The sequence below is a fragment of the Theropithecus gelada genome, chromosome 1 (assembly GCF_003255815.1).
Source record: "Theropithecus gelada isolate Dixy chromosome 1, Tgel_1.0, whole genome shotgun sequence".
NCBI classification, from domain to species: Eukaryota; Metazoa; Chordata; class Mammalia; order Primates; family Cercopithecidae; genus Theropithecus; species Theropithecus gelada.
In genome coordinates this window covers 128,275,652-128,294,010 of record NC_037668.1, presented here as the reverse complement: position 1 = coordinate 128,294,010, position 18,359 = coordinate 128,275,652, and the positions used below count along the sequence as shown (strand labels likewise).

Sequence of the window (18,359 nt, the reverse complement as noted above, 5' to 3'; positions counted from 1 at the left end):
GTAGAGGCTCACCATCTTCCCCTCGGCAGGTCTTCCATAAAACACAGCTTTTGTTTTTTGACTGTTCTATAAGAGCTTAAAAGTGAAAGATAATTGCAACATACAGTTTTTTTTTTGTCTTAAAATGTCACATTAGTTTTAAAAATTAAGAAATTAAGGCTATCATAAATCCCAAGCCAGACATTCAAAATTAATATGTCTAAAACTGGTTATCTGATTTTAAAAAATACTTTAAAGAATATCTTTGAAATCTGAAATGCTGAAACAAACTATAACTTTTGAGGGAGGGACAGGGAAATGAAAGATACTGACTTAAAATACAAATTATGTCTTCATCCTCATTTCCTTTTAAAATGAATGTTAAAAACTTTGACTCTTGTGGCATGCACCATTTATAATCAGTTTCAAAACACATAAAACAGAAATGAAATGTTTAAAGATTAACAGACTTTTAAGAGGAGAGCCTTCTTTTACCCTGAAACCCACCTCTTTACACACCTCTCATACACAATGCTGGGGAAGAGTGGGAGGAATACTGGAGCCCAAAAGAAAGGCTGCCAACAAAGCCAACAACAACAAAAAACAAAATTTGTAAGCAAAAAGCCTTGAAATGAGTAAAACCTTTTTAAAAAGCCCATACTGAATTAATACATTGTTCTTAATTAGTGACATATACTAAATATGTAACAGGGTAACTTCTAAAAAGTAGATACGCCAGGCTGGACATGGTGGCTCACGCCTATAATCCCAGCACTTTGGGAGGCCCAGGCAGGGGGATCACCTGAGGTCAGGAGTTCAAGACGAGCCTGGCCAACGTGGTGAAACCCCGTCTCTAGTAAAAATACAAAAATTAGCCTGGCATGGTGGCAAGTGCCTATAGTCCCAGCTACTTAGGAGGCTAAGGTAGGAGAATTGCTTGAACCTGGGAGGTGGAGGTTGCAGTGAGCCAAAGTTGCACCACTGCACTCCAGCCTGGGCAACAGAGTGAGACTCTGTCTCAAAATAAATAAATACAATAAAATAAGAAAACACAGAAAAATTAAAGAAAATAAGAATACACTGGCCAGGCACAGTGGCTCACACCTGTAATGCCAGCACTTCGGGAGGCCAAGGCGGGCAGATCACGAGGTTAAGAGATCGAGACCATTCTGGTCAACATGGTGAAACCCCATCTCTACTAAAAGTACAAAAATTAGCTGGGCATGGTGGCACGTGCCTGTAGTCCCAGCTACTAGGGAGGCTGAGGCAGGAGAATTGCTTGAACCTGGGAGGCGGGGGTTGTAGTAAGCCAAGATTGTGCCTCTGCACTCCAGCCTGGTGACAAAGCGAGACTCCGTCTCAAGAAAAAAAAAAGGAATATATTAAGCACAACATTAGTCTATGAAAAATGAATAAACAAGCCTTTCTAATTAAGGGGACCCCTTCCTTGTTCTTAAAAAAGATAGCCTCCCTTTGTCCAACTAAGAAAAAAATGTACCAAAATTACACAGAAGATGACATACCTAAAAAAATGTAAACGAGAAGCAAATTTTAAAAATAGCTATATACACTTGAAATACTGATAACAAATTATGGAAACATCACAAAATGCTTTTTTCCACAGCTTGCTAACAGCTCATCCACATTTTGATCACCCTACTTAGCTAATGGTTGGGCTGCCTCATAACCTCAACCAGCTAAAACATCGGTACAAACCAGTTACTACCTGCATTCCCCAAAAGACTGACCACTGGAGGAGTCAAGGAAGCCTAGGTGCAAATACCAACACTGCAGCTTACTGTCAGAGTAGCAATCACATTGCTTAACTTTTCTAAGCCCCGGCTTCCTCATCTGTATTATGAGGCTAATATCTCACTGATAAGGTGGTTGTGAGGGTTAAAAATGATAATGTATTCAAAGTGGAATACGTTAGGGCCATGCCTAACATAGTCCACTTTGAATACATTAAAGGACTGTGCCTGGATCCATCATAACATAAATACACGTGGACTGTTTACTATTACAAAGCTCAAGTACTTTAAATGGTAGGAGTGATGATCTACCAGACAGATTTATATGTTAAATTGACAACTTATAAAAAGCATGCTGGCACACTAGGAAAGCTAATGTAAAGTCATGAGTCCACAAAGTTATTACAGCACTTCAGTAACCCTTGACAACAAACAGGCTATTACAATTCAATGAAGTTATGAATGTCATAACCAACTTGCATCATCTGAGGAAGTTCCAAATCACTGTACTTGGATTACGAAGCCAGGAAATGTGTAAATTAATTTTTTAAAGATTTCTATCTGAAATTAGTAAACTAAAAAAAAAAAAAAACCAAAACACCCTTTGATTTTTTTATAGCAATACTCATAAATATGCTCTATATATTCAAAATGACTTTTTTTTTTTTTTTTTGAGACAGAGTCTCACTCTGTCTCCAGGCTGGAGGGCAGTGGCACGATCTCTGCTCACTGCAACCTCCGCTTCCCGGGTTCAAGAGATTCTCCTACCTCAGCCTCCCAAGTACCTGGGTTTACAACAGGCGGCACCACCATGCACAGCTAAATTGTGTATTTTTAGTAGAGACGGGGTTTCACCATGTTGGGGTTTCACCATGTTGGCCAGGATGGTCTCGATCTCTTGATCTTGTGATCTGCCCGCCTCAACTTCCCAAAGTACTGGGATTACAGGCGTGAGCCACTGTGGCCGACTTTTTTTTTTTTTTTTTTTTTTTGAGACAAGGTTTCACTCCCGTCGCCCAGGTTGGAGTGCAGTGGCGTGATATTGGGTCACTACAACCTCCGCCTCCTGGGCTCAAGTGATTCTCCCACCTTAGCCTCCCGAGTAGCTAGAACTACAAACCTATGCCACCGCACACAACTAATTTTAGCATTTTTTGTAGAGACAGGGTTTCATCATGTTGCCCAGGCTGGTCTCAACTGCTGAGTTCGAGCGATCCGCCCCTGCCCAGCCTCCCAAAATGCTGGGACCACAGGCATGAGCAACTGTTAAACATCAATATTTTATGTGTAGATAGTAACGATTACGCAGCTGTCAATAAATATATCAAGAAATAGGCACTGTAAATATTCTTAGACTAGGTCAATCTACTTACATAACTTTTCTATTAAGTAACCTTTTTTATAAAAATGTTTTTTGTATAATATGAACAATCTCATGAAAACATAGTATATTACTTTAAAACTGTATTCCTCTAAGATTTGGTAAACTATATATAGAGCATATCCTAATTACTCCTTTCAAGATGGTATAGATATTTACCATAGATAGTCCTTCCTTCATTCCATTCCCCTTATCTACACCAATATAAGAAAACTGGCTATCTTCTGAGTTGTTTGGTCTGGCAGGGAGGTCTTTTCTAAGGTTTCAAACCTGGGAGAATTTGGGTAAAATCAGCTTAGATCTATTAAAGAATAGCCCTTCTAGGTACTTAGCCCACATGAACAGAAACTTGTTTTTGTAAAATACAGCTGCAAAAATGAACCTCAAAGTAATTATGCCGAGTCATGCAGGTCACAGACATCATCTTTTCTAAACCTGTCAGTTTAAGAATCTCTTCCATTTTACTCAGAGTAGCGACAGGGCCTCTGCTTGAACGTGCCCAGTGACAAGTCCAAATTCACATACCTCCATGCCACTGCCTCCCTCCCCCACCAAAAAAAAAGGTAAGGGAGAGTTAACGGTTGGAAAAGACAACCAGTAAAATACTCGTGAATACTGAACAATACCGGTGGGAGAATTAACCATGCAGAGGAAAAAGGGCCACATTTTCCTCCAAAACTGAAACAAAAGAGATTTTGGAGTCAGTGTTAAATAATTTAAAAGATTACTTACCACCAAGGTGGGTGCTGTCAATAGTCCCCAAGCAAAAAACTCCAAAAAGATGACGATAACCGCATGATAAACACTAGGAGAACCTATTCCTTGAGGCTATAAAAAACAAGATTTTTTAAAAAGTTAACAACACATTCTATAATTATTAACAATAACAACGATGCAATAGTCAACAAATATTAAGAACATATATGTACTGGGCACTGTGTCAAACATCTATACTCACTGCCTCTGGCTTCAAAGTCAGAGGGACAAGGCAACAACGAAATTCATTAGCATAAGCACAGTATTCAGCTGGAACACAGAGAGTCCAAGGGAGCTCGGGAGATGGGAATATCAGACTTCCAGGAGGAAGTCTGAAAGGACACAACAGAGTTAGACAGGCGGAGGTATAGGGTGGGAAAGACGGCTCAGCCTGTACAAAGGTTCCAAGGCTTGAGGCATTATGGGTCTCATGTACCGAGTTCAGTACAACCAGTGCATGGGCTGCTTGTTGGGTGTACTGAAAGATGAGCTACAGGTACTCAAAGACCAGCTTCCATGCTAAGGAGTCTATATTTAATTCTGAAGGCTATGGGGGGCCACTAAAAGATATTAAGACTAACATAATCAGATGTAAGTTTTAAGATTATTCTGGCAAAGATGTAACCAAAAAAAAAAAAACCATAAATGAAGCAAGTGGCAAAAATATAAACACGTTATCAACATGGCTCAAAAGCAGAACAATACCCAGGGAAAGTATGTAAGAGATTTGGGATTTGATATACATGAGAAAGAAAACACAAAATTAAGTTTATACTGCTGCCAGAGATGTCTTAAGAATCACTTCAGTATTAATGACTCCGGTGATTTCCTAAAGGATAAAATGGAGAAGCAAAATGCATCTAAAAGGAAGCTATTTGAATCAGCTCAAACAAGAGATGAGGGCATAAAACAGTGGCACAGTACGAATGCTGGAGGGAAGGGAACGGATTAAGGATTCAGGATTTGAAATTAGGAGGAGCTTGATAAATAGCAGAAGAGAGAATCAAGAACAACTTCCAAGTGTTTACCTTGGTTGTCTAGCAGTTAAAGCTGGTGGCTTCCCAGCACTTTCCCCCACGAGGCTCAGCTTTACTTCAGGTCCTATCTATAAAACTGCCCTCTTTACTTGAAACATTTGTATTGTCTCTGAGCACTGATTAAAACAATTAGCAGCAAATGTGATATCTGAAACCACCAGAGTGGATGAGATTATCAGGAGTGTCAAATGTGAAAACAGCAGTGAGCTGAGACAGAATCCCAAGAAGCGCCAACATTTTAAGTAGCAGGCAGAGGAAAAGAATGAAGTTTTTTCTTCTTTGATAAAGAAAAGAGGAAGATAAAAGGAACAGTGAGAAAAACATCAGGAGAATGAAGAGAATACAGTGTCACAGATGACAATGGAGCAGTTTTAGGAAGGAGGAGGTATCAAATGGAACAAGCACAGTAATACAAGGTCAAAAAATGGCCACAGGAGGCCAGGCATGGTGGCTCACGCCTGTAATCCCAGCACTTTGGGAGGCCGAGGGGGGCAGATTACTTGAGGTCAAGAGTTCGAGACCAGCCTGGCTAACATGGCAAAACCCCGTCTTTACTAAAAATACAAAAATTAGCTGGGCGTGGTTGCGTGTGCCTATAATCCCAGCTACTCAGAAAGGCTGACGCAGGAGAATTGGTTGAACCTGGGAGGCAGAGGTTGCAGTGAGTTGACACTGCACCACTGCACCCCAGCCTGGGTGACACAGTGAGACTCTGGGGGAAAAAAAAAAATTGGCCACAGATTTGATAAGCTTTAAACCTGTTTTGTTTGCCATGTTCCTCACCACATATACCCAGACAGTATCAGAAAGCTTGGTATAACTTCTCAGGGCTTAAAGCATGCTAATTTTTTAAAAATCAAAGTAGGATATAAAATTGTATAGGTAGGATAATTTCAACTCTGAAAAACAATACAAACTGACCTCAATGTAAATAAAATTTATACTGGGTAATGATTTTAAGTGATACAACATTGTTTACTATGCTATTCTGAATTTTCCATATCTTTTCTTTCCAATAAGCATTCTTGCACTTTAGGAGGAAAATGTTTTGTTTATTTAAGAGAAAAATTACCTAAAACTAGCATAGAGAACAACAAAATAAACTATGGGACAATATCTCTGATGAACATTGAAGCAAAAATCCTCAACAAATACTAGCAAACCTCCTTCAGGAAGGAGATTTAAAAAAAGGTCATTCATCGGCCGGGCGCGCTAGCTCACGCCTGTAATCCCAGCACTTTGGGAGGCCGAGGCGGGCAGATCGCCTGAGGTCAGGAGTTCGAGACCAGCCTGACCAACGTGGAGAAACCCCGTCTCCACTAAAAATACAAAATTAGCCACGCGTGGTGGCGCATGCCTGTAATCCCAGCTACTCAGGAGGCTGAGGTGGGAGAATCACTTAAACACAGGAGGTGGAAGTTGCAGTGAGCCAAGATTGCGCCATTGCACTGGGTAACAAGAGCGAAACTCTGTCTCAAAAAAATTAAAAACAAAAAAAATCATTCATTATGTTCAAGTGGGATTCTTCCAGGTATGCAAGGATAGTCCAACATACATAAATCTATCAAGGTGATAACATCATTTCAAAAGAATGAAGCCCAAAAAAATGATCATTTCAATTGATGGTGAAAAAGCATTTACTAAAATTCAACATTGACTCATGATAAAAACTCTCAAAAATGGTATAGAAGGAACATACATCAATACGATAAAAGCCATATATGACAGACATAGAGCTATCATGCTGAACAAGGAAAACCTGAAAGCCTTTCCTCAAAGATCTGGAACAAGACAAAGATGCCCACTTTCTTCACTCTTGACTGGAAAGAACCAACTAGAGCAATTAGGCAAGAGTAAGAAATAAAAGGCATCCAAATTAGAAAAGAGGAAATCAAACTTGTCCCTCTTTGCAGATGACATGACTTTATATAGAGAGAACCCTAAATATTCCACCAAAAACTATCAGAATGGAAGCAAATTCATTAAAGTTGCAGGACACAAATATCAGTATCATCTCTATATGCCAACAGCAAATATCTGAAAAAGAAATCAAGAAAGTAATCCCACTTACAATAGCTACAAATGAAATACCTAAGAATAAACTTAAAGAAGTGAAAGATGTCTATAATGTAGACTACAGAACATTGACGACAGGAATTGAAGAGGACACACACACAAATGGGAAGATATTTCACGTTCATAAATTGGAAGAATCAATACTGTCAAAATTTTAATACTACCAAAAGCAATCTACAGATTCAATGCAGTTACTATCAAACTACAAATGACATTCCTCATAGAATTTTTTCTTTTAAATCCTAAAACTTATATGGAACCACAAGAGTCAGAACAGCCAAAACAATCCTGAGCAAAAAGAACAAGGCTGGAAGCCGGGCACAGTGGCTCACGCCTATAATCCCAACACTGTGGGAGGCCAAGGAGGGCGGATCACCTGAGGTCAGGAGTTCGAGACCAGTCTGGTCATCAGAGTGAAACCCCGTCTCTACTAAAAATACAAAAATCAGCCAGGCATGGTGGTGTAATCCCAGTTACTCGGCAGACTGAGGCAGGAGAATCGCTTGAACCAGGAAGGTGGGGGTTGCAGTGAGCCAAGATTGCACCACTGCACTCCAGCTTAGCCAGCAGAGCTAGACTGTCTCCAAAAAAAAAAAAAAACAAGGCTGGAGGCATCACATTACTTCACTTCAAATTATACTATGAAGTGATAGTAACCAAAACAGCACAGTACTGGTATAAAAACAGATACATAGACAATAGAGCACAACAGAGAACCCAGAAATAAATCCATGTATTTACAGTCAACTCATTTTTGACAACAGCACCAAAATATACATTGGGAAAAGGACAGTCTCTTAAATGGTGCTGGGAAAAGTGGATATCCATATACAGAAGAATAAAATTATACCCCTATCTCTTGTGATATACAACAATCAAATCAAAATGGATTAAAGGCTTAAATCTAAGACCTGAAACCACAAAATGACTAGAAGAAAACACTGGGAATACATTCTAGGACATCAGTCTGAACAAATATATATATATATGTTTTTTTTTCTTTCTTTCTTTCTTTTTTTTCTTAGAAGAACCCTAAATATTCCACCAGAGTCTCACTCTGTCACCCAGGCTGGAGTACAGTAGTGCAATCTCAGCTCACTGCAACCTCCACCTCGCGGGGTCAAGCAATTCTCCTGCCTCAGCCTCCCAAGTAACTGGGATTACAGGTGCCTGCCACCACGCCCAGCTAATTTTTGTATTTTTAGTAGAGACAGGGTTTCACCATGTTGGCCAGGCTGGTCTCAAACTCCTGACCTCAGGTGATCCGCCCTCCTCAGCCTCCCAAAGTGCTGGGATTACAGGCGTGAGTCACCGCACCCAGCCTAGATTTCTTAATACCTGAAAAGCACAGGCCACCAAAGCAAAGAGGCACAAGGAGGAACACACAAAGTTAAAAAGCTGCACAGCAAAGGAAACGATCAACAAAGCGAAGAGACAACCCACAGAATGGGAGAAAATATTTGCAAACTATCACTGTAACAAGGGATTAATAAACAGAATATATACGGAGCTCAAACAAGTTCTATAAAAACAAAAATCTATATATAGATTTTTAGAGGGGTGTAAGACCTAAATAGAGATTGACATACAAATGACCAACAGGTATATGAAAAAATGCTCAACCATCATTGAGCACCAAACAAACGCAAATCAAAATTATGAGCTATCATCTCATCCCAGTCAAAATGGCTTATATCCAAAAGACAGGCAATAACAAATGCTGGCAAGGACGTAAAGAAAGGGGACCTCTCATGCACTGTTGGTGAGCATGTAAATCCCCAGCAACTATGGAGAACAGTATGGAGGTTCCTTTAAAAACCTAAAAATAGAACTATTATATGATCCAGCAATCCCACTCCTGGTTATGTATCCAAAAGAAAGGAAATCAATATAAACAAGAGGTATCTGTACTCCCATGTCTATTGTAGCACTATTCAAAACAGCCAAGATCTGGAATCAACCTAAGTGTCCATAAATGGATGAATGGACAAAGAAAGTGTGGTACACATTTTAAAAAAGTCTGTGTGCTGAAAAGAAAAAGGAGGTTTAAAAAAAAGAAGAAACATGGCCGGGCGCGGTGGCTCAAGCCTGTAATCCCAGCACTTTGGGAGGCCGAGACGGGCGGATCACGAGGTCAGGAGATCGAGACCATCCTGGCTAACACGGTGAAACCCCGTCTCTACTAAAAATACAAAAACTTAGCCGGGCGTGGCGGCGGGCGCCTGTAGTCCCAGCTACTCGGGAGGCTGAGGCAGGAGAATGGCGTGAACCCGGGAGGCGGAGCTTGCAGTGAGCTGAGATCCGGCCACTGCACTCCAGCCTGGGTGACAGAGCGAGACTCCGTCTCAAAAAAAAAAAAAAAAAAAAAGAAGAAACAGGACAGGCATAGTGGCTCACACCTGTAATCCCAGCACTTTGGGAGGCTGAGGCAGGAGGAATACTTGAGGCCAGGAGTTTGAGACCAGCCTGGGCAACATAGCAAGATCTCATCTCTAATATAAAAAAAGAGAGAGAAAATGAGGTACATATATACAATGCAATATTATTTAGCCATAAAAAGAATGAAATTCTGTCATTTGCAACAACATGGATGGAAATGGAAGACATTATGTTCAGTGAAATAAGTCAGGCACATAAAGACAAATTTTGCATATTCTCACTCACATGCAGGAAGTAAAAACTTAAAAAGCTGATCTCATGGAGATACGGAGTTAGAATGGTTACCAGAGGCTGGGAAAATAGCAGGGAGGCAGGGATAAAGTGGGTGCAAAAATATAGTTGGATAGAAGGAATAGGTGTAGTGTGAGGAAAAGAAAAAAAAAAGAGTAAGATCTGGTATTTAAGAACACAGCACTGTGACTATAGTAAAAAATTATTTATTGTCTATTTTAAAATAACTAGGCCGGGCACGGTGGCTCACGCCTGTAATCCCAGCACTTTGAGAGGCCGAGGCAGGCGGGTCATGAGGTCAGGAGTTCGAGACCATCCTGCCCAACATGGTGAAACCCCGTCTCTACTAAAAATATAAAAATTAGCCAGGCGTGGTGGTGTACACCTGTAATCCCAAGAAAAAATGGGCATGAAGACCAATGGAACAGAACAGATAACCCAAATATAAAGCAAAATACTTATAGCCGGCCAGGCATGCCTGTAATCCCAGCACCTTGGGAGGCCAAGGTGGGTGGATCACCTGAGGTCAGTAGTTTGAGTCCAGCTACTCAGGAGACTGAGGCAGGAGAATTGCTTGAACCCGGGAGGCAGAGGTTGCAGTGAGTTGAGATTGCGCCACTGCACTCCAGCCTAGATGACAGTGAGACTCCGTCTCAAAAAATAAAAAATAAAATAAAATAACTAAAAGTGGAACTGGCATGTTCCTAACACAAAGAAATGATATATGTTTGAGGTAATGGATACCCCAGTATCCCTGATTTATTATACACTGTATACCTGTATCAACATATGCTTGTATCAAAATATCAGATGTACCCCAGAAATACCTATATCTACTTTGTATCCATAGTAATTAAAAAAATTTAGAAGTCCTAGCCAGAGTAATCAGAAAAGAGAAAGGAATAACGAGCATGCAAATTGGAAAACAGGAAATCAAACTGTCACTGTTTGCCAATGATATGATCGTATACCTAGAAAACCCTAATGACTCATCCAAAAAGCTCCTAGATCTGATAAACGAATTCAGCAAAGTCTCAGGATACAAAATCAATGACATAAATCAGTAGCACTGCTATATTCCAACAACAAGCAAGCTGAGAATCAAATCAAGAACTCAATTCCTTTTACAATAGCTACAAAAAACAAAACAAAACAAAACAAAAAACAAAAAACACCACCTAGGAATATACTTAACCAAGGAAGTGAAAGATCTTTATAAGGAAAACTACAAAACACTGTTAAAAGAAATCATAGATGACGCAAAGGGAAACACATCCCATGCTCATGGATGGGAAGAATCTACATTGTGAAAATGACCATACTAACCAAAACAATCTACAGATTCAATGCAATTCCCATCAAAATACCAGCATCATACTTCACAGAACAAGAAAAAACAATCCTAAAATTCATATGGAACCAAAAAAGAGCCCACATAGCCAAAGCAAGACTAAGCAAAACAAATCTGGAGGTATCACATTACCCAACTTTAAATTATACAAAAGGCTATAGTTAACAAAACAGCATGGTACTGGTATAAAAATAGGCATGAAGATCAATGGAACACAACAGATAACCCAGAAATAAAGCAAAATACTTATAGCCGGCCAGGCATGCCTGTAATCCCAGCACCTTGGGAGGCTAAGGTGGGTGGATCACCTGAGGTCAGTAGTTTGAGTCCAGCCTGGCCAACATAGTGAAAACTCATCCCTACTAAAAATACAAAATGTTAGCCAGGCGTGGTGGTATGTGCCTGTAATCCCAGCTACTTGGGAGGCTGAGGCAGGAGAATGGCTTGAACCTGGGAGGCAGAGGTTGCAGGGAGCCAAGATCGTGCCATTGCACTCCAGCCTGGAGAACAAGAGCAAAATTCCATCTCAAAAAAAAAAAAAGAAAAAGAAAAAATCAGCAGATTAAACAGACAACCCATAGAGTGGGAGAAAATATTTATGAACTATGCATCTGACAAAGGACTAGTATCCAGAATCTACAAGGAACTCAAATCAGCAAGAAAAAAACAATCCCATCAAAAGTAGGCAAAAGATACGAATAGGTATTTTTCAAAAGACATAAAATCAGCCAACAAACATATGAAAAGATGCTCAGCATCACCAATTATCAGGGAAATGCAAATTAAAACCACAATGAGATATCATTTACTCCCGCAAGAATGGCCATAATTTAAAAATCAAAAAATAATAGATGGTGTGGATGTGGTGACAAGTGAATACTTTCACACTGCTGTTGGGAATGTAAACTACTACAACCACTATGGAAAACAGTATGGAGATTCCTTAAAGAACTAAAAGTAGAACTACTGTTTGATCCAGCAATCCCACTACTGGTTACCCACCCAAAGTAAAAGAAGTCATTATACGAAAAAGACACATGTACATGCATGTTTACAGCAGCACAATTCACAACTGCAAAGATATGGAACCAACTCAAGTGCCCAATGACCAACAAGCAGATAAAGAAAATGTGGTACATGAACACCATTGAATACTTGGCCATAAAAAGGAATGAAATAGTGTCTTTTGCAGAAACTTGGATGGAACTGGAGGCCATTATTCTAAGTGAGTAATTCAGGAATGGAAAACCAAATGTCATATGTTCTCACTTACAAGTGAGAGTTCAGCTATGAGGACGCAAAGGCATAAGAGTGATAGAATGGACTTTGAGGATGGGGGGAAGCTTGAGAGGGAAAAAAGACTATATATACTGGGGCAGTATACATTGGTCAGGTGACAGGTACACTAAAATCTCAGAAATCGCCACTAAAAAACGTATCCATGTAACCAAAACCCACCTGTACCCCATAACTATTGAAATATTTTAAAAAATAATAAATTTTAAAAATAAAGTAAAACTTGAATGGAAAAAGACAGGTATGCTGCATATACTTGTCCCTCCTGAACCATTCCATTGAGTTTCCCATGACTGGAAGGAAAAAAATATGTATTTTTTTTTAAAAAAGCAGGGCAATGGGAGGGATATTTCTTTGTTACAAAGTACTGGAAATTTTGAGAGCTATATTATATCCATATTCATCTCTTCTTGATGTACCCTGGCTGAAACTGTCAACTGTTACTTTCACACTTTCAATTTAAAATAATGCTAAAAGACAACCAGAGTTCTTTATAATTGAAACTTTTAAATCATACAGACTTGTCAGAATGTTACCTGAAGAAAGCTATTCTTTTTTTACTTAAACTTTAAACTTTCAGTAGCTGCACAGGAGTTACATTTCAACTGTAGGAGAATTTCTGCAGATGGTCTGATTATGTTGGTATGCAAGTCTTCTAACTTCAAGTTAAGTAATTCATGATGCTGCCTGCCACACACCTGCCAAAGACAATATAAACACCCTGATGTTTCTAGCCTTTTTGAAAAGCACCACGGGGCTGGGTGCAGTGGCTCACACCTGTAATCCCACTTTGGAAGACTGAGGCAGGTGGATTACCCGAAGTCAAGAGTTTGAGACGAGGCTGGCCAACATGGTAAAACCCTGTTTCTATTAAAAAAATACAAAAATTAGCCGAGCATAATGGCACATGCCTGTAATCCCAGCTATTCAGGAGGCTGAGGCAGAAGAATTGCTTGAACCAGGGAGGCGGAGGTTGCAGTGAGCCAAGATCGCGCCATTGCACTCCAGCCTGGGCAACAAGAGCAAAACCCTGTCTCAAAAAAAAAAAAAAAAAAAAGAAAGAAAGAAAAAGAAAAGCACCACAGGCCCTTCTCATTGCTCTCATGCTAGCAACCAAAGGCTGTTTAACAACTCTCTGGGTCTACAAAGGTCCTACATCCCGGTGAGCTTTCCTGCCACTACTTCAGCCATCCTTGAAGGTGAAGAGTGCAGAAGGTCAGAGCTTGGGTCCCGCTTTTGAAATGGTTGCTGATTCCTATTTAATGAAAATCAGGGATGCCAAGAAAAAAAAAAAAATCTGGTGCTCTGCTTATCCAGGGATATGCATTTCATTTTCAAATGATATATCAATTTTACTTTTTTCAGGTACTTCCAACCATGCAATTCACACATGCCTTACTATCTATCAAATCTTTAAAGTCATTTTACCAATTAACTTCTGAAAGAACTATACATTTTCCACTTTGTCAGAGATGTAGTCTCACAATTGTATTGACAAAACAATAAAGATATTTTAAAATGAGCATTTTAAAAGATAAGGAAAATTCAATTTGAATAATGTAAATAACTCTTTAGCTCTTAGCCTCTAACAGCTATGCTTAAAAACAAGTGGTAATGCTTTAATAAAACAAAACAGAATTCTAGTATTCGAAAATGTCAGAAGGTATTTTTATTTCAGCTGTCTTAAATACCTACACTGAATGTTACATACATTAAAACTTGTAACTAAAAACTTTTTTTTTTTAAAGACAGTTTCACTCCATCACCCAGGCTGGAATGCAGTGGCATGATCTCAGCTCACTGCAATTTCAGCCTCCCAGGTTCAAGTGATTCTCTATGCCTTGGCCTCCTAGGTAGCTGGGATTACAGGCGCACACCATCACACTTGGCTCATTTTTGTAATTTCAGTAAAGACGGGGTTTCACCATGTTGGCCAGGCAAGTCTCAGACTCTTGCCCTCAAGTGATCCGCCCACACTGGCCTCCCAAAGTGCTGGGATTACAGGCGTGAGCCACTGCCCCTGGCCTAAAAACTATTTCTATATATGGATGCTTTAAAAGCAAATTCACTAATATGCTTACTATCATCGGTGAAGTAGTATACAGTATATGATTAAATATTTACTGAATATAATCTGTGGAACTTATTCTTCAGTCACTCTGTTTTCAAACAGAACAATTGCTCTTAAACTTTTGGGAAGTATGGACTTTTTGGGACTCTTCCAAAAAATATGTATAGCCAAAAGAAAATTTTGAAAACTTCAGGGTGAACAGACCCAGGTTAAAAACGCCTAATATAGAATCACACACCTTAATGTAATTTATCTTAATTTTGTCTGCTCACATAGGTAGCCTACTTGTTGGTTTTATCCTGGCCTGGCTTTTCATTCAGCTGAATGAAATACAATTTCAATAAAAAAAATTATTAACTTTTTTCTGGCTCATTTAGAAGGATTTATTTCTTCAACCACTAAAAACTACAAATTTGCTCTAATTTTCAGACAAATCATTAACAACTCTTACTAGTTTTGTTTATAAATGTTTAACTGGCCAAATAGGCTTATATATATGTCATTAGCAGGACAACGGGAAAGAATTTTATTAACATTGTTGACAAGAAATTAGAAGGGGATCAAATCAGTACCATTGACCAGGTATGTGAAATACTGTTCACAACCTGTCATGTACCGACCATAGAGCCTCAGACATCTGACTGAATGAATCTACCTATTGGTGGAACTTTGTAAAAACTCTGAAACTCTGAGGTCAATGGCAATAGCACTAAAATATTCTATGATACGATGAATTTAAAAACACACAAGAACAGAATATCAAATGACAATTTTTTTCCCTTTCTTAAAAAATGTTCAGTCTGGGCACGGTGGCTCACACCTGTAATCCCTGCACTTTGGGAGGCCTAGGTGGGTAAATCATGAGGTCAGGAGTTCCAGACCAGCCTGGCCAATACGGTGAAACCCCATCTCTACTGAAAATGTAAAAAATTAGCCAGGTGTGGTGGCACGTGCCTGTAGTCCCAGCTACTCGGAAGGCTGAGGCAGGAGAATCACTTGAACCCAAGAGGCGGAGGTTACAGTAAGATGAGATCGTGCCACTGCACTCCTCCAGCCTGGGCAACAGAGTGAGACTCCGTCTCAAAAAAAAAAAAAAAGTTCATAATAGCAGTCTAACCTGTTGTAAATAGGGAGGTAGACAAGCAACTACCACTTTACAATAATTTCTATGATTGCAATAGTTGTATTTTTTAAATTTAAAGCTGGGATGGATTAAAATACAAATAATGCAAAATATTCCTCTGACATTTATTGAAATATATCCTCTAATTATGTATACGAATAAACAAAATTACAATAAAAATTCATGTATGAATGTGCTAGTACAAAACATAAGTGTTTTTATCACTTTAAAATTCACATACTAGGCCCTGTGGGATTCAAACATAAAAAACAAAGCCCCTATTCTAAAGGAGTGCCCAGTGCTCTTAGAATAGATAATGAAATATTAAGTGTATAAAGATGAGAATGATAATAGCCCCCATGTTCACAGCCCTCAAGGAAAGTCTTCCCTTGTTCTATGTAAAACCTACTGCTGGTGCAAACATTTTATCTTGTGTCCCAAAGCAGGCTAAGAATTAATTACAACCTTAATAATAGGACAAGAAAGTTCAAAAACAATCCTTTCCAAAACTCACAGGATTTGGAAAGAGAGCATCTGTTGTAAAGTAAATCAAATAAAACCCAAAAGAAAGGTAACAAAACTGAACTTTTCAAGAAAAAGGAAGCTGTGTTTCTTAATCAGAGTTTCCTTCTTACATTTTGCAAAAAATACTGATCTTAAATATCACTTGGTCTTACAAAATACAATCCTTCATTTTCACTATTTTGTAGATTTTATGAAGAATGTAAAATACTGTATCTTTCTAAAGGTTGACAAAGGCAACAGTATTTTTCTCCCCACATAGTTCTTAACTACTTGGTCAAAAGAACTATGACTCTTCATAACAGATCTAATTAAAGTAATGTTTTAATTAATGAAGTTCAATAAAAAGAACCTGAGGAATTTCCAAGTTTGTTTTTTCAATAAATGTCAACGCTATAACATGTAATAAATGTTACAGTTAAACTAAAAATATATTCTGAAGTCATTACATATGTCCCAAGTTTTCTAAACTTTCGCATATTGACTGGGCCGTGTTCTGAAATGTCATACAATTTTGTTATGTTTTTCAGCTGAATTCAGCAAATCCTCAATGGTGGCCTACTTATATACATATTTAGTACTGTGCTAGCAGTTGATCAGGGCTCCAATAAGATATAAACAGAAATGGAATTAATGGAACCATTTCTGCACACTTCAGGTAAGTGAAACATATATATCACCTTTCCATTCTATTTCAGAACGCGGTATCAGCAGATGCAACAAAGACGACAGAGTGTAGCAACTGAGAAATGTTAGCATAAAAAGCATAGTTTTGGGGGTTTTTTTGTTTTTTTTTTCAATTAAAAATCCTACGTCCCCTGCTGGTTAACTACAGCACACTGCACAAAGTTTACTGTGATGACAACTGTTTCTAAAAAGCAAACCTTTCTTCCTTTCAAAGTGTCTTCCTCTGATCCTTAGGCCATGATTGATTCTAGTACTTTTAATCGTAGGGCACAGAGTGATGACTTTTCTTTGAAAACTAGCGGGTTGGAATGTAGGCCCCAGGTGTCTGCCGTCATGCTTCCGACTCCGGGAAGAGAGGGAAGCCCACCTCCAGACAGGGTTTACTGTAAGCAGCCCAGAGCCGAAGCACCGACGCACAGACGTAGAAACAGAAAGCGAACGTACTACGGGGCCGCAGCGGGATCCCGGTGCCAGACGCTACCCGGTTAGCAACATATGGGAGAGCAGGGATGGTTCCCAGCCCCTTGACAGGCGCGGCGACGGCTCCGCGGGGCCTGGCGGGTGATGCGGGGCGAGGCTGCGGCGACAAGGGGCGCGGCGGTCGGGCGGGCCGCCGGGGGAGCCGCGGCGGAGGCGCACGTGGGGTTCGAGGCCGCAGGGCCTGCAGAGGCGGCCGGAGCAGAGGGCGGCAGGTGCGGGACAGAAAGAGGACGGGCCCCGGACGCCGCAGGCCCGAGCAGGGGAGGACGATTCCCGGAGCGGCGGCATGCGGGTCCGCGAGCCCGAGGCACCGGCACCGGGGACAGGGTGGGGGAAGGCAGGGGGGGACCGGGGTGCCTAGAGACGGCAGTGTTGGGGTCTGAAGGAGAGACCGGATGGGGGCCCCGAGGGACGCTTGCCGGCGCGGAACTCAGCTCACCGTGCCTCCGTCCTTAATGATGATCTTCTTGGCCAGCATAATACTGCGGTTCGCGGCCCGTTTCTTCTTCTTCCCCTGGGTCATTTTACCATCCTCGATTCCTGGCGCTGCTGCAGCCACTCCCGGGGCGGCCGGCCCCAGCGGCTAGTGCCGTCCCACTACTACTGCCGGGCCGAGCCGCTCCTGGCGCCCGCCGCCATCTTGAGGGCCCGGCCTGCCTCCGGCGGCGCGTCACAATCGTGCGATCAGCCGACTAGCGCGCCCCGCCCCGTCCACGTGATGCCGCCCCGCCCGCTCGCCTGCCGGCCAGCTCTACAGTTGCCGAGCGGGTAGAGTAGCTGCGGCTGTGGGTGCTGCTGGCTACCTGTACAACTCCGTGCGTCGGCGTCACCAGCTAGCTAAATCCTCACAACGGTTCTGGGCGATAGGGGCCGTTACTGTCCCCCTTCTTCAGCAGATGAGGGAATTTGTTTCAAAAAGTTGTTACCTGCTCACGGAAACAGACGTCCTAAGCTATTAGCACAATCTCCAGCTGTGTTCTAATCTAGACAGGAACCGAAGGGAACAGTAAAAAAGAAATCATTTTCCATAAGTAATGGATAACTTAAGAGATAAAGATAAGGTAGTGTTTCAGAAACTGTCTTGTCCTTTTGGTGCTCAGGGACCCCCGCTAGAACTTAGCTCACGCTTGTTTACCTCCCTAGACCCGGGACCTTTTTTTATTCTCTACCAAAAAAAAA

The 18,359-nt window shown here is 40.7% G+C and overlaps 1 protein-coding gene across 1 annotated transcript in view; it reads right to left on the bottom strand.

The window, feature by feature from the left end:
- MFSD14A (major facilitator superfamily domain containing 14A) overlaps positions 1–17,858 on the bottom strand; it is a 48,119-nt gene extending 30,261 nt beyond the window's left edge. The window contains exons 1-2 of the mRNA XM_025385256.1: positions 17,620–17,858; positions 3,844–3,939 (exon numbers count right to left, since the gene is read on the bottom strand). Of these exons, the coding sequence (XP_025241041.1) occupies positions 3,844–3,939; positions 17,620–17,703 (180 nt within the window). The 5' untranslated portion in view covers positions 17,704–17,858. The remainder of the gene's footprint in view (positions 1–3,843; positions 3,940–17,619) is intronic.
- Positions 17,859–18,359: the final 501 nt, after the last annotated feature.